A 17,374-nucleotide genomic window follows, 5' to 3' on the forward strand; every position below is an offset into this window, starting at 1 on the left:
ATAATCAACCTGCCTCCCACCCGGCTTACTCATTCTTCCAACTTCTTCCATCGGGCAGGAGATACAGCAATCTGAGAACACATGGAAACGGACTCAAAAACAGCTTCTTTCCCACTGTTACCAGACTCCTAAACGACCCACTTATGGACTAACCTCATTCACACTACACCCTGTATGCTTCAGCCGATGCTGATGTTCTCTAGTTACATTGTGTACCCTGTGTTGCCCTACTTTGTATTTCCGTTGAGCTGCTCGGCCAAAAATGCTTTTCACTGTACCTCGGTACACGTGACAATAAACAAACAAATCCAAATCCAGAAGCCTGGCCAGGTTGTCATCCTCAATGTGAGGAGCAGTCTGTGCGCTGCCATACTTGTGTGTTGTCTGGATTTAGTGGTGGTACAGGAGCGTTTGAATGCAGATCCCCCTTGTGAGCGCCGTGACATTGAGGCGCGAGTGGCGAATCAGACAGCGAGACAGTCAGTAATGACCAGAAGCTCATGGTGACTCATTTCCGGCACTAAGTGCTGTTAAATATGGGCCGCGATCTCGCCAACGCAGCTGTCACGAAACACCCCACCCCACCCAAAACGACATTGAGAAATGTTTCTGTTAAGTCGTGCCCAAAAAGTCGAGGTGGATTCTGCGATGACTAAGATTGACCGACTTCATTGTCTCGCAAGAATATGGATACGAAGGAAACACTAGATTATAAACAGCAATTCAGCTCAAGTCTTTCTCTCAAGTAAGATGATTATTTAAAAAACACAACTTAGAAATGTCTGATTCTCCAGCTGTGTAAAACTAAATCTGCAACCTGAAGTTAAACAAAGAAACTACATAGTGCTAAAGCTTTCAGTAAAAAAAGAGTATTTCTAGCACAGGAAGCTCTGTTCTAAGCCTTCAGCTGTAAACCATCTTCCTTGCCCATTTGAAAAGGAATTGTTAAATATTTAAGACTTTTCAATGGCGTTTTGAAGTAGGGGTCGGAGATGAGGGCATGAGAAGAAAAGGGGAAGTAATGTATTGAATGTGCTAATTTCATTTCACAAATTTTTTAAATTTTGTAAGATGCGTATTGAAATTGTAAAAAACAATCACGGAAGTGCACATTTTCCAAACCCAGCTAATATATGGTAATCAAACAAATATTCAAGTTAACTGGCATGAATTTTCAACCAGTATCAGATCAAATACGTTAGACATCTGGTGGCTTAATGTGTGAACTTCTGTTGGTACTCCATCTTAATCCAGGCATTGTCAAACTCGGGGGTGTGACCCATGGGTGGGTGGCGGAGCAGTCCGTTGCGGCGCTCCCGATTGCGCAAATCTGCGCGCAATAGCCGCAGCAGCCGGCTGTTAATAACACCGGCTGCAAGCGGCCTTCAAAATGGCCACGAACATGTAAAAAAAATGTGGCTGCACTGCGCATGCGTGCCAGATCATCGCCGCGCATGTGCAAAACTATGCGCATGCGTAAAACTATGCGCATGCCCTCCGATGATCGGGCACGCATGCGCAATGCGGCTGCTTTTTTTTAAAAACGGCCGCAGCATTTTGTTTTACAACTTTGGGGCAGTTTTGTTCATTTATTTCATTCATTTATTTTTTTTACAAGTTCTGGGGGATTTTATTTGATAAAATTTTATAGGAAAAAAATGCAGATCTTTGGACAGATGGAGGCTCCATACTTCCCGACACCAGAAGGCTTCACCTTCATCCAACAGGTTCCACTGGAGGAGAGTGTACGAGGGCCAAATGGACCCAAAACCATTTCCTCCATTATTGTCAGCAGCAAATGAGGTAAGAGAAAATGGTGGGTCGCGCAGGTCGGCCGGCGTGGGTCATGAAGGTCGGCTGGCGTGGGTCGCAAAGGTCAGCCGGGTTGGGTCCCGAAGGTTGACCGGTTGGTAAAGCTGGGTCCCCGGAAAAAGTGTTTGAAGAACACTGCCTTAATCAGTGCCTAACTAGTTCTTAACTCATTTTACTCGCACCTTAGGCAGATTTCCCCCATGGCTCTGCTGGGGTTTCAATAGGGAAGGGAAAAGAATTTAGCGGGGGGTGCAAAAATCAGTTTCGCATTGGGCACCTGAGCACAAAGAAGCTGCAGCTGGCAATAGCAGCATGACTTTCAGAATTTGGGTCCATCAGTGAAGAGGAGCAACATGCTCTGCAGAGAGGGCGGAGCCCCATTCATCGAGAGGGCACGGACAAGTGGCGGGACGACAACCGATGCCATATGGTCAGCATAGGATCTAATGATAAAGACAGAACTACCTGGAGATGACTGAGCCTCAACCAGGAAATGGTCCTGACTTCTATTTTCCATCCTTGCACTGACAAATCAACCCATGTTTCTAATAGTAATGCAGAAATTGGAAATATCTTTCATGGTTCCATGGGGCTGCAAGGTAGCACAGTGGTTAGCACTGTTGCTTCACAGCATCAGAGTCCCAGGCTCGATTCCCAGCTTGGGTCACTGTCTGTGAGGAGTCTGCATGTTCTCCCCCGTGTCTGCGTGGGTTTCCTCCGGGTGCTCTGGTTTCCTCCCACAAGTTCTGAAAAACGTGCTGTTAGGTAATTTGGACATTCTAAATTCTCCCTCTGTGTACCCGAACAGGTGCCGGAATGTGGCGACTAGGGGCTTTTCACAGTAACCTCATTGCAATGTAAGCCTACTTGTGACAAAATAGATTATTTTTTAAAATGACTCTGGAGGAGCCCAGCAGTACCCGACAGAGCAGATGTCAAAACTGTGCTGCACAACCTTGCTGTTATGAAGGGATAGTCACCTGCTTTTCGGTGGGCAGATACTGAGCATGAAACGGAGAAAGAGGAAGGGAGGAGGCAACTATTTTCCAACTAAGCTACCTGTGAAGAATTTATCTGAGTGCAATCCCAGTAAACACAGCCCCAATTCCCCATTCCAACAGTCTAACACTGCTGACCATCACACCATCTGGTTAGTCCCAATTCAAAAAAGAACAAACTAAAAGACAACACAAAATATACATTCCAAACCAGCGCCAGGGTCCCGGGTTCGATTCACGGCTTGGGTCACTGTCTGTGCGGAGTCTGCACATTCTCCCCGTGTTTGCGTGGGTTTCCTCCCACAAGTCCCGAAAGACGTGCTGTTAGGTAATTTGGGCATTCTGAATTCTCCATCAGTGTACCCGAACAGGCACCGGAATGTGGCGACTAGGGGATTTGCACCGTGGCTTCATTGCAGTGTTAATGTAAGCCTACTTGTGATACTAATAAAGATTATTATTATTATTATTAATGTCCTTTAGGGAAGGAAATCTGTCGTCCTTACATGGTCTGGCCTACATGTGACTCCAGATCCATAGCAATGTGGTTGACTCTGAAATGCCCTCAGGGATGAGCAATAAATACTGGCTCCGCCAACGAGACCCACATCCCATGAACAAATTTTCAAAAATTCAGATATTGTATGGGGATTTCGGCCTGCTTCAGTGCAGGAATACTCGGCACCCACCACTCAGAAGTTATATCATGTGGACCTCAGTTAAAAGGACTGGGTAAAGATTTATTTTAAGTTATCTCACTACCCTCTTGTTTACAGTGCATAAATAGGGTATAATGAGGCAGATATTTCCTCCATTGGCTGTATTGTACAGAAGCAAAACTCCAGGTTAAATAAATCTGACATCTAGGTCAAGATGGGGGAGATATTAGGAACTTAGGTCCAGAAATGGGGTCCAAGATGCAGCAGGCCATTTAGGGGTTAAAAAGACTGCGAGCAGAAGACTCGGGGATATGCCCACACCTGGCTGAGTCACATGGTCCCATTCAGACTTAAACTCATTACGGAATGTTGAAGGTGATTCGGGACATTCCTGCATGACCAGCCAGGATCCTGTTACTGAGTCTGATGACCCATCTGTCCATCAATGGAATGTAGTTGCATATGGATGGCATAGCTCTGTTCTTTTGTGTAAACGGGAGAGAGCAATCAAGCAACCCAATTACTGTTTAGTTCCAGTCTAAACTTTCCAGAGGAGGACCTTTATTCGAAATGCTTAGTGGAGCTCAAAGAGAGAGAAATGCTGTTGTTAAAATGGTTAGAACAGAGAAGAATGTGAGCAGCCATAGAACATTACAGCACAGAACAGGCCCTTCGGCCCTCGATGTGCCGAGCATCATCCAAAACCAAGATCAAGCTATCCCACTCCCTGTCATTCTGGTGTGCTCCATGTGCCTATCCAATAACCGCTTGAAAGTTCCTAAAGTGTCCGACTCCACTATCACAGCAGGCAGTCCATTCCACACCCTAACCACTCTCTTGAGTAAAGAACCTACCTCGGACATCCCTCCTATATCTTCCACCATGAACCTTATAGTTATGCCCCCTTGTAACAGCTACATCCACCCGAGGAAATAGTCTCTGAACGTCCACTCTATCTATCCCCCTCATTATCTTATAAACCTCTAAGTCACCTCTCATCCTCCTCCGCTCCAAAGAGAAAAGCCCTAGCTCCCTCAACCTTTCCTCATAAGACCTATCCTGCAAACCAGGCAGCATCCTGGTAAATCTCCTTTGCACCCTTTCCAATGCTTCCACATCCTTCCTATAATGAGGTGACCAGAACTGCACACAATACCCCAAATGTGGTCTCACCAGGGTCATGTATAGTTGCAACATAACTCCGCGGCTCTTAAACTCAAGCCCCCTGTTAATAAACGCTAACACACTATAAGACTTCTTCACGGCTCTATTCACTTGAGTGGCAACCTTCAGAGATCTGTGGACATGAACCCCAAGATCTCTCTGTTCCTCCACATTCCTCAGAACCCTGCTGTTGACCCTGTAATCCACATTCAAATTTTTTTCTACCAAAATGAATCCCCTCGCACTTATCAGGGTCTACTCCATCTGCCATTTTTCGGCCCAGCTCTGCATCCTATCAATGTCTCTCTGCAGCCTACAACAGCCCTCCACCTCATCCACTACTCCACTAATCTTGGTGTCATCAGCGAATTTACTGACCCACCCTTCAGCCCCCTCCTCCAAGTCATTGATAAAAATCACAAATAGCAGAGGACCCAGCACTGATCCCTGTGGTACACCGCTGGTAACTGGTCTCCAGTCTGAAAATTTTCCATCCACCACCACCCTCTCTCTTCTATGTGATAGCCAGTTACTTATCCAATTTGCCAAATTTCCCTCTATCCCACACCTCCTTACTTTCTTCATGAGCCGACCATGGAGAACCTTATCAAACGCCTTACTAAAATCCATGTATACGACATCAACTGCTCTACCTGCATCTACACACTTAGTTACCTCCTCAAAGAATTCAATCAAATTTGTGAGGCAAGACCTACCCTTCACGAATCGGGTGTTGACTATCCCGGATTAAGTTGCATCTTTCCAAATAGTCATAAATCCTATCCTTCAGGACCTTTTCCATTATCTTCCCGACCACCGAAGTAAGACTAACTGACCTATAATTACCAGGGTCATTCCTATTCCCTTTCTTGAACAGAGGAACAACATTCACCACTCTCCAGTCCTCTGGCACTATCCCCGTGGACAGCGAGGACCCAAAGATCAAAGCCAAAGGCTCTGCAATCTCATCCCTTGCCTCCCAAAGAATCCTTGGGTATAATCCATCTGTCCCAGGGGACTTGTCGACCCTCAGGTTTTTCAAAATTGCTAATACATCCTTCCTCAGAACATCTACTTCCTCCAACCTATCTGCCTGAATCACACACTCATCCTCAAAAACATGGCCCCTCTCCTTTGTGAACACTGAAGAAAAGTATTCATTCAATGCCTCTCCTATTTCTTCTGACTCCATGCACCAGTTCCCACTACTGTCCTTGACTGGCCCTACCCACACTCTGGTCATTCTTTTATTTCTCACATAAGAGTAAAAAGCCTTGGGGTTTTCCTTGATCCGACCCACCAAGGACTTCTCATGCCCCCTCCTAGCTCTCCTAAGCCCTTTTTTCAGCTAATTCCTTGCGACCTTGTAACCCTCAAGCGACCATACTGAACCTTGTTTTCTCATCCTTACATACTCTTCCTTTTTCCTCTTGACAAGACATTTAACCACTTTTGTGAACCATGGTTCCCTCACACGGCCATTTCCTCCCTGCCTGACAGGGACATGCCTATCAAGGACACGCAGTATTTGTTCCTTGAACAAGCTCCACTTTTCATTTGTGCCTTTCCCTGACGGTTTCTGTTCCCATCTTATGCTCCCTAATTCTTGCCTAATCGCATCATAATTGCCCCTCCCCCAATTATAAACCTTGCCCTGCCGTATGGCCCTATCCCTCTCCATTGCAATAGTGAAAGACACCGAATTGTGGTCACTATCTCCAAAGTGCTCTCCCACAAACAAATCTAACACTTGGCCCGGTTTATTACCCAGTACCAAATCTAATGTGGCCCCCCCTCTTGTCGACCTATCTACATATTGTGTCAGGAAATCCTTCTGCACACGCTGTACAAAAACTGCCCCATCCGAACTGTTCGACTTATAGAGGTTCCAATCAATATTTGGAAAGTTAAAGTCACCCATGACAACTACCCTGAGACCTCCACACCTATCCATAATCTGTTTTGCAATTTCTTCCTCCACATCTCTATTACTATTTGGGGGCCTATAGAAAACTCCTAACAATGTGACCGCTCCTTTCCTGTTTCTAACTTCTGCCTACTGAGGTAATATGGGCCGATCTCCTTCAAACTGCCTTTCTGCAGCAGTTAAACTATCCTTGATTAACAATGCCACTCCTCCACCTCTTTTACCACCTTCCCTACTCTTACTGAAACATCTATACCCCGGAACTTCCAACAACCATTCCAGTCCCTGTTCTAACCATGTCTCCGTAATGGCCACAACATCGTAGTCCCAAGTACCAATCCACGCTCCAAGTTCATCTACCTTATTCCAGATGCTCCTTGCATTAAAGTAGACACATTTCAACCCACCTTTCTGTCTGCCGGTACACTCCTGCGACCTTGATACCCTCCTCAGGACCTCACTACTCTCGACACTGGCTTCTGGACTACAGCTCGTTTTCCGAGGATTGCCAGCCCAGTGGTCAACGGAGCAGCTGGTGAAATTCCTTCAAGAGAGTTTCACGCCAAGCAAAGACAGGAGTACCTGGACCCCATTAAGATGGGGATTGATCGGGTGGAGCAAAGATTGGAAGCCCAGGCACAGGCAATCCAGAAGGTGGAAGAAGTGGTGGCTGAGCACGAGGACCAGATAACCGCAATGGCGGCGGAGATGGGGCTGATGAAGGACCACCCGAAAAGGCTGCAGGCGGAGGTGGAGGATCTGGAGAACAGGTCGCAAAGGCAGAATTTGATGATCGTTGGCCACCCGGAGGGCATTGAGGAATTGGATGCAGGGACATGGCGCGTATGTTCTAGAAGCTGCTGGGCGAAGGTGCATTTACTTGACCCTTGGAAGTGGACAGGGCGCACAGAGCGCTTGCGAGGAAGCCGCGGATGAATGAGCCGCCAAGGGCGATGGTGGCATGAATACACCGGTTCCTGGATAAGGAACAGATCTTGAGGTGGGCCAGGCAGACGAGGAGCTGCAAATGGGAAGATCACAAGCTGCGCATTTACCAGGACTTGGGTGCGGAACTGGCCAAAAGAAGGGAGAGCTTCAATAAAGTTAAATCGGCCCTCTTCAAGAAGGGGGTGAAGTTCGGAATGTTGTACCCAGCTCGTTTGTGGGTCACTTACGAGGGTCAAGAACTTTATATTGGATCGCCGGATGAGGCGATGAACTTAAGGACAAGGGACTGGCAGGTGATTGAGGACATTGAGCTTGGGGGCAAGTAATTCTGTGCCTATGCGGCTAAAATTTATTTTCTTTTTGGGCTGTGTATGTAGTGTTTTTATACCAATTTTTGGGCCATTGCTCAGTTTTGTGTGTGGGTTAACTTTGTTCTTGTGGGGGGATGGTGGGTAGAGTTTTCTTCTTTGTGTTTGTTGGGATTGTTATGTATTGCATATGTATGTTTGAGTGGGGGGGGGGGGGGAAGGAAGAACAATGAGGGGTAGAATGCTTGGTGCCATGGGCGGCGGTTACCAGGCTAGCTAGGCGGGCTAGCTCACGGAAGTGCAGTCGGAGGCGAGCAGGTGACTAGTTTTACATGGGGGTTTAGGATTGTTCTTTTGTTAGTGGGGGTGGGGGGTTGGGAGGGGGGAATTGTTCTGCTGACAGGGGAGGGACTGGCGTTGGGAGACAAATTGGAGGTCGAGGATGGTGAGCACCCGAGGGCAGGCCTGAGGAGGTGTGGGGCGCGAGCTGGAGGGTGCCCTAAGAAGGGTGATTGTTGATCGGCAGGAGGGTGGGGCGGGGTGCCCCCGACTAGGCTGATCACATGGAACGTGAGAAGGCTGAATGGGTCGGTCAAGAGGGCTTGCGTATTCGTGTATTTGAAGAAGTTGAAGGCGAACGTGGCAATGGGGGGTGGGGTGGGGGGGGGACTTTAATACAGCCATTGATCCGAGGTTGGATCGGTTGAGTTCAGGAACAATGAGGGTGCCAGCCACTGCGAAGGAGCTAAAGGGGTTTATGGAACAGATATGGGGGGGGGGGGGGCGGTGAAGAGAGAGACCCGTGGAGGTTTGGAAAGCCAAGGACGAAGGAGTTTTCTTTTTTCTCCCATGTACACAAGTGTACTCCTGGATTGATTCTTTTCAGTTTAAACTGGGCTTTGCTGGCGGGGGTGGTAGATGCTAAGTATTCGGCGATTGTCATGTGGGACAATGTCCCACACTGGGTGGATTTACGGGTGAGCAAGGAAGGGGGGTCAGTGCCCGCAATGGAGATTGGATGTAGGACTGTTTGCAGATGAGGGTGTGTGTGGGCAGGTGAAGGAGGCCATCCAGAACTATTTGGAGATAAACGATAAGGGGGAATTTTCAGCAGCAACGGTGTGGGAAGCACTGAAGACAGTGGTTAGGGGGGAGCTAATTTTGATACTGGCTCATAGGGAGACAGTGGAGCGGGCAGAGATGGATAGGTTGGTGGGGAAATACTCCAGGTGGACAGAAGGTATTCTGAAGCCCCGGAGGTGGGACTGTTGAAGGAGCAGCAGAAGCTGCAGATGGAGTTTAGCCTGCTATCCACAGGGAAGGCGGTGGGGCAGTTGAGGAAGGGGAGGAGGGCGGTATATGAGTATGGGGATAAGGAAAATAGGATACTCGCACACCAGCTAAGGAAAAGGGATGTGGCCAGGGAGACAGGAAAAGTGAAGGACAGAGGGGGAAACATGGTTTTGGACCCAACGGGGGTGAACGGGGTGTTCAAGGAGTTTTATAGTTGGCTGCATGAGTCGGAACCCCCAGCTGGGGTGGAGGGGACGAGGCAGTTTTTGGAAGGGTTGGAGTTTCCGAAGATAGAGGAAGGGTTAGTGGAGGGGCTGGGAGCCCCAATTGTGATTGTAGAAGCATTAGAGGGTTTGGAGGCCATGCAGTCGGGCAAGGCCCCAGTGCTGGATGCCTACCCAGTGGAATTTTACAAGACTTTTTTGGGGTGCTGGGCCCGCTGCTGGTGAGGGCATTTAATGTGGCAAGGGAGCGGGGTGTCCTTCTCCTAACAATGTCACAGGCTTCGATCTCGGTGATCCTGAAGCGGGAGAAGGACCCAGAGCAATGTGGGTCATACAGACCAATCTCCCTAGTGAATGTCGATGCCAAATTGCTGGCCAAAATTACTGGCCTCAAGGATAGAGGACTGTGTTCCGGGGTGATAGGAGAAGACCAGACGGGGTTTGTTGAAGGCAGACAGCTAACGAGCTCCTAAATGTGACCATGATGCCCTCCGAGGGGAGGGAGGCGGAGTTAGTGGTTGCTATGGACGCGGAGAAGGCCCTTGACCGGGTGGAATGGAATTATTTGTGGGAGGCCCTGGGACGGTTTGGGTTTGGGCAGGTCTTTATTGACTGGGTTTGGTTTCTGTACCAGGCACCGGTGACGAGTGTGCGGACGACCCGGGTGAGTCGGAATACTTTAGACTGCATTGGGGGACAAGGCAAGGATGTCCCCTCTCCCCACTGTTGTTTGCCTTAGCTGTAGAGCCATTGACAATGGCGCTGAGAGTGTCAAAGGACTGGAAGAATCTAATTGGGGGTGGTGGAACACAGGGTCTCATTATATGTAGACGACCTACTCCTATATATTTCTGACCTGTTAGGGAGGATGGGAGAGATTTTGTGGATCTCAGGGGAATTTGGCCGGTTCTCTGGGTACAAATTGAATATGGGTAAGAGCGAGGTTTTTCTGATCCAGGCGAGGGGCAGAAGAGGAGACTGGGGGAGTTGCCGTTTAAAGTGGTGGGAGGGGGTTTTCGCTATTTGGGTATTCAGATGGCACAGGGATGGGAGCAGTTACACAAGTTCAATTTGGCCCTGTTGGTTGAACAAATGAAGGAGGACTTCCGGAGGTGAGACATGCTCCCGTTGTCGCTGATGGAGAGGGTACAGACCATAAAAATGACGGTCCTTCCGAGACTTTTGTTTATTTTCCAGTACCTCCCTATTTTTATACCGAAGGCCTTTTTTAAGCGGGTGGATAGGGTGATCTCTGGGTTTGAGTGGGCAGGTAAAACACCGTTGGTAAAGAAAGTACTGTTAAAGTGGAGCGGTGGGGTGGGGGGTGTGCTGGCACTGCCAAACTTCAGGAACTACTATTGGGCGGTAAGTTTAGCCATGATTAGGAAGTGGGTAGTGGGGGAGGGGGGGGGGGTTCGGTATGGGAGCGGGTGGAGGTGGCCACACGTAAGGGCACAAGTTTGGGGGCATTGGTAACGGCTCCTCTCCCGTTCTCGCCGGCCCGGTACTCGACAAACCCAGTGGTAGTGGCGGCTCTGAGAGTTTGAGGACAGTGGCGGAAGCATATGGGAGCAGAGGGTGCGTGGGTGTGGGCTTCAATTTGTGGCAAACTCCAGTTTGTGCCGGGGTGAGATGGATGGGGGGGGTTACGGAGGTGGCAGCAGGGATTGAGAGACTGGGGGTCTATTTATTGATGGGAACTTTCCCTGTTTGGAGGATTTGGAGGAGGAGTTTGAATTGCAGGGTGGCAATGGGTTTCGATATCTGCAGATAAGGGATTTTGCACGAAGGCAGGTTTCAACCTTTCCGCTTCTACCGCCACAGGGGATACAGGACAAGGTAGTTTCTAGAACGGGGGTGGAGGAGGGGAAGGGGAAGGCATCGGAAAGCTACAAAGAACCTATGGAGTGGGAGGAAACCCAGATAGGTGCAATAAAACGTAAATGGGAAGATGAGTTGGGTAAGGAGGTAGAGGCGGGTCTGTGGGAGGATGCGCTGAGCAGAGTCAACACGTCCTCATCATGTGCCAGGCTCAACCTGATACAATTCAAGGTGGTTCACCGGGCACACATGACGGTGGCCCGGATGAGCAGGTTTTTTGGGGTGGAGGACAGGTGTGTGAGGTGTGCAGGTGGGCCTGAAAACCATGTCCACATGATTTGGGCATGCCTGAAGCTTAGGGGATACTGGCAGGGATTTACAGATGTCATGTCCACGGTGCTAAAAATGAGGGTGGCGCCGAGTCCAGATTTTTGGTGATTTTTGGAGTGTCGGAAGATCCGGGAGTCCAGGGAGCGAGAGAGGCTGATGTTTTGGCCTTTGCCTCCTTGGTAGCCCAGAGATGGATATTGCTGGTGTGGAGGGATTCAAAACCCCCAAAATCAGGGGTTTGGGTTAGCGACATGGCTGGGTTTCTTATACTTGAGAAAATTAAATTTGCCCTGAGAGGATCAACGTTAGGGTTCGTTTGGAAATGGCAGCCGTTTATCGACTTCTTTGGAGAAAACTAAACTGTTAGTAGATTCAATCCAATAAGAGGGGGGAGTTAGGCTATTTTTTGTTTAGGTTAGGCGGGAACAGTGGGAGATGGAGAGATGTGTTACGCACTGAACTATGTTTCCATTTGTATTTGTATCTTTTATTGTTATAAAACCATAAATGCCTTATTAAAATGTTTTTTTTTAAAGCCACAGAGAGAGAGCTTTTGTAAAAGGATTTTAAATGAATGCCCATAACAGAAGAAAGATTGCTTTCTAATTGCAAGGGTTGCCTTTGCCTATAGGTGCAAGTGGAACGAGAGCTGTATTTTCATGTAAATGTTGTTTGATGATAACTAGAGATAAGGTTAAGAAAGTACATGTTAGTGGTAGAGTCAAAAGTTGGAATAGTTTAAATATTGATTTCTTTCAATGAAGTTTGTTTATAAAATAACCAAGCCATATTTCTTATCATTCCCAGAACTAAACCATCTTTCTGCATCGACTAAAAACTTTAAAAGGTTGAGTCTGGTTTAATCCTTTAGCCACTGTTGAGGGCTGACCAGCCATCCATAACATCTGTTCAAACCAACTATTTAATAGCTGCTTTTAAAATTCTATAATCTAATGTTATTGTTAATTAACTAATTGATAATGTTGTTTCAACAGAAAACGATCCCAAGGTTTTGGAACGGCAAGAACAGCAGCAGCCATCGTACATCGCTCTAAGTTATATCAACAGGTATACATTTTATCCTCAGTCATAATTTTGTATCTGTTGAGCAATGCACCTTACAGGATGTTTGGTAAAAAGTAGCTTATTAGATATTTCAAACACCTTGTGAATATGCTTGAAGGAAACAATATATTTGCATGTAAAAACTGTGCAAGTAGGAGTTATTTAAACTTTATATTGCTGCTATCCATTCAGTTTAGTCGCTTTTTGTTAAATAATATTCCATTGTTTTCAGCATATTTTTTTTGAAATCCCTACACTGTGACCTCGATCCTAATGATGTGGAGATGCCGGCGTTGGACTGGGGTGAGCACAATACGAAGTCTTACAACACCAGGTTAAAGTCCAACAGGTTTGTTTCGATGTCACTAGCTTTCGGAGCGCTGCTCCTTCCTCAGGTGAATGAAGAGGTATGTTCCAGAAACATACCCCATCTCTGGATCTGTAAAGATTTAATCACCTGCTAATGGTCGCATTCCAAGCATTGTCTGGCATCTTTGAATTTGTCTATATATATGTTTCTGGAACATACCTCTTCATTCACCTGAGGAAGGATCAGCGCTCCGAAAGCTAGTGACATCGAAACAAACCTGTTGGACTTTAACCTGGTGTTGTAAGACTTTGTATTGTGCTCGATCCTAATAGATTTCGTATTTTATTTCCTAAATCTGACTTGGAGCATTTTTATTTCTCCAGGTTTTATCTACCTTTGCTTCAATGTTGAAGTGACCACTATCTCCATCTCTCTCTCTCTTTCTCTCTCTTGCTAGCGGTACATTTGAAAGAGTTGATACTTTTGTGAAACAAGCCTCATGGCTATTGGGCGCAATCAGACTGAATGGGAACAGAGTCTCACAACGCGGGTGATTAGCCGCGATCTACCTCAATGGGAACCGAGTCTCACAACGCGGGCGATTAACTGCGATCAATCCCAATGGGAACAGAGTGTCGCAGCGCGGATGATTAGCTGCGATCTACCCCAATGGGAACAGAGTCTCACAACGCAGGCGATTAGCCGCGATCTATCTCAATGGGAACAGAGTCTCACAACGCAGGCGATTAGTCGCGATCTACCTCCATGGGAACAGAGTCTCACAACGCGGGCGATTAACCGTGATCTACCCCAATGTGAACAGAGTCTCACAACACGGGCGATTAACCGCGATCTACCTCAATGGGAACAGAGTGTCACAGCGCGGGCGATTAACCGCGATCTACCCCAATGGGAACAGAGTCTCACAACGCGGGCGATTAGTCGCGATCTACCCCAATGGGAACAGAGTGTCACAGCACGGGCAATTAGCCACGATCTATCCCAATGGGAACAGAGTCTCACAACGCGTGCAATTAGCCGCGATCTACCCCAATGGGAACAGAGTCTCACAACGCAGGCGATTAGCCGCGATCTACCCCAATGGGAACAGAGTCTCACAACGCGGGCGATTAGTCGCGATCTACCCCAATGGGAACAGAGTGTCACAGCACGGGCAATTAGCCACGATCTATCCCAATGGGAACAGAGTCTCACAACGCGTGCAATTAGCCGCGATCTACCCCAATGGGAACAGAGTCTCACAACGCAGGCGATTAGCCGCGATCTACCCCAATGGGAACAGAGTCTCACAACGCGGGCGATTAGCCGCGATCTACCCCAATGGGAACAGAATCTCACAACGCAGGCGATTAGCCGCGATCTACCTCAATGGGAACAGAGTCTCACAGCGCGGGCGATTAGCCGCGATCTACCCCAATGGGAACGAGGGGCGGGATTCTCCGACCCCCCGGCGGGTCGGACAATCGCCGGGGGGCGGCGTGAATCCCGCACCCCCCCGGCCACCGAGTTCTCCGGCACCAGAGATTCAGCGGGGGCGGGAATCGCGCCGGTCATCGGGGCCCCCCCTGCGATTCTCTGGGCCGAAGTCCCGCTGCTTTCTATGCCAGTCGCGCCGGTGTAAATTGAACCAGGTCCCTCACCGGTGGGACCTGGTGGCGCGGGCGGGCGCCGGGGTCCTGGTGGGAGCGCGGTCTGGCCCCAGGGGGTGCCTCCACGGTGGCCTGGCCCGCGATTGGGGCCCACTGATCCGCGGGGGGGGCCTGTTCCGTGGAGGCACTCTTTTCCTACGTGCCGACCATCAGCCTCCGCCATGGCCGACGCGTAGGTGTACCCCCCCCTATCGCGCATGCACGGGGATGACATCAGCAGCCGCTGATGCCCCCGCGCATGCGCGGACTCGCGCCGGCCGGCGGAGTCCCTTCGGCCCCAGCTGTTGTGGCGCCAAAGGCCTTCCATGGCAGCTGGTGGGGCGCCAACCACTCCGGGACGGGCCTAGCCCCTAAAGGTGCGGAGGATTCCGCACCTTTGGGGTGGCCCGACAGCGGAGTGGTTCATGCCACTCCGTCCCGCCGGGACCCCCCGCCCCACCGGGTACGGGAGAATCCCCCCCAGAGTCTCACAGCGCGAGCGATTAGCTGCGATCTACCCCAGTGGGAACAGAGTGTCACAGAGCATGCGATTAGCCGAGTGTTTCCTGGAACTTGGAGCGCCGAGAGACACCATGCTATCGAACGGCCGTTCAGGTAGGTTGGGGCCTCAGCAGGGAACGCACGGCCAAGACTGTACTTAGTCCCGTTTTCTGCATTGAGTATCTCCGCCCGCCGGAAGCCCTCCGTGCAGGGAGAGATCGGGACGCCATATAAAAATCACTCTAATTGCATTCTTATCGTAATTGCGACGTCTCGCGAGATTGCATTAATGGTATAGCCAGGCATCTACTGGGTGCGCCGCATTGCTTTTCAGACGCAATGCGGCCAGCAGATCTCGCCCGTTATTTAACTTCTTATTTGAATAAGCTGCTGAAGAATATTATGCATTGAAATTAAATCAGAGGCTTCAAAGAAAACTTTTTTTTTGCATACCAGAGGACAATTGTGGAATGCAAAATCCTGTTTGGCAGAAAGGATGGAATGGGGGTCATGGGGAGGATGTGTTTTCTCATTTTTCTTTACTATTGTAGCCGGTTAAAATGGCTAACTCCCGATTAGAATGGCCAAACCCCGATTTAAAATGGCGAACGGAAGAGGCTGATGGGAAAATCAGCCAACAGGACTCAAACAGACAGCTGCAGGTAAAACAGTGTATTCGCCTCTGGGGAGGCCAGACAGAATCGATACCTGCAGCCATCAACACAACAACACACCAGCCATCTGCATAGTAAGTAGCAATCCCGGGAACAATATGCTACAAATTAGACACACAAAGCCAACCCAGACTCTTCGACGCCAGCAGGAGCCTACACAATGAGAGGTGAATGACCGCCCATCGACCAAGGAATCGCTCCAGCATTGGAGAATATCGAACCAAGTGATTGGGATGAAGTCCAATCACTTGGAACCAGGTACAGGGTCCACCCCGAGAGGCGGGAAGCCCCTGGGGACTATAAGAATAGGGGCCAAGTTCAACTCGGCCCTTCTTCTCCTCTCCGCACCCTTCGAGACCCTTCTGCTGACCTTCTACAACAGCCGCTAGAATCGTAAGTCTTACTCCAACGCTCGCTACGAGATAGGCGCTCCTGGCTATCGACCTGTACCAGCTTTGAATCCCGCATGCTCAGAACCCATACGAAAGGCCATTCGTTTCCCTGACCTGGTGGGCCATTTCCAAAGTTAAGTATTGGCCTGTTAGTTGTAGGAAGTAGCTTAGAAGTAGAATTAATGTATAAGTATTGATTACTGTATATAATAAATGTGCGTTGATTTAACTCTTACTAAGCGGTGTGTTGGATTATTGATCATTACTCGGACTTGAACCACGTGGCGGTATCAGAAAGATACCTGGCGACTCAAGAGCAAAGGTGATAGAACAAGAGTAATTAAACTAAGGCTAAAACGAGCAACACTATATAATAGAGTAGTGAGGGAATCTAGTTCCTCTGCCTGAAAGGAAACTCCGTTTGATAAGAGTGAAATTTGGAAGGGCATGTTATTTCATGTGTACAATGCAAGATGCAACTTGATATATCCATCTTTTTCCTTATTGTTCATTATTCTAATTGTCTTGTGTGACATTTGTCTTCAGACTAGGTTCTAGACATAAGCCATCTCCCAGGGTTGTGCTTGTGATACTCTTGTATTTGGGAGTTAAAAGGTCTGCAGAAACTGTAGATATTGCTTCTCTTAATATTGAGAGGGACAGTGAAGAGGAAAACATGACTGTCAAAGAAAGAATATGAGACTAGAATGACAGTTAACATAACTGGGAATCAAAAAATTTTGAACAGGTATATATTTCGTATATGGGTAATACGAGGTTGGTTAGGGTCACTTACAGATAAAGAAGCACAGGCTAGGGCTAGAATACTTGATGTGTACTTTGTATTGGTATTTACTGTAGAAGAGGATGCAAAAAAAAATTAAATTTTTTGAAGAGATGAGAGAATTAATGAATGGGGTGAAAATTGATAGGAAAGATGTATTCAAGGCTAGTATACTTAAGAGTGGATAAATCGCCAGATCCGGATTGCTTACAACCTACATTGCAATAGGAAGTCGACACAGAGAGCTTGCTATGATCTTCCTTGGATATGGGAGAGTGACAATTCTCGCACCCTTATTCAAGAAATGGTCTGTGTGCATTCTTAGTTAGATTCAACTTCAGTGCTGGGCAAGGTTCTAGAAACCATAATCAGGGGAAAAAAATCACCAGGCACGTGGAGAAATCTAAGTTCGTTAAAGAGGGCCAGCATGAATTTATAAAAGGCAGATCATGCTTGACAAACATAATTGAATTTTGTGATGAGGTAACAGGAAGATTGAAGGGAATGGACTCAAT

At 48.2% G+C, this 17,374-nt stretch overlaps 1 protein-coding gene across 1 annotated transcript in view; it reads left to right on the forward strand.

Moving 5' to 3' along the window:
- The window catches only part of LOC140391782 (juxtaposed with another zinc finger protein 1-like), a 205,676-nt gene that overhangs the window by 146,554 nt on the left and 41,748 nt on the right, over positions 1 to 17,374 (forward strand). Inside the window, exon 2 of the mRNA XM_072476649.1 lies at positions 12,480 to 12,552. Within this exon, the coding sequence (XP_072332750.1) occupies positions 12,480 to 12,552 (73 nt within the window). The remainder of the gene's footprint in view (positions 1 to 12,479; positions 12,553 to 17,374) is intronic.

Source organism: Scyliorhinus torazame, chromosome 2, assembly GCF_047496885.1.
Source record: "Scyliorhinus torazame isolate Kashiwa2021f chromosome 2, sScyTor2.1, whole genome shotgun sequence".
In the NCBI taxonomy this organism is placed as follows: domain Eukaryota; kingdom Metazoa; phylum Chordata; class Chondrichthyes; order Carcharhiniformes; family Scyliorhinidae; genus Scyliorhinus; species Scyliorhinus torazame.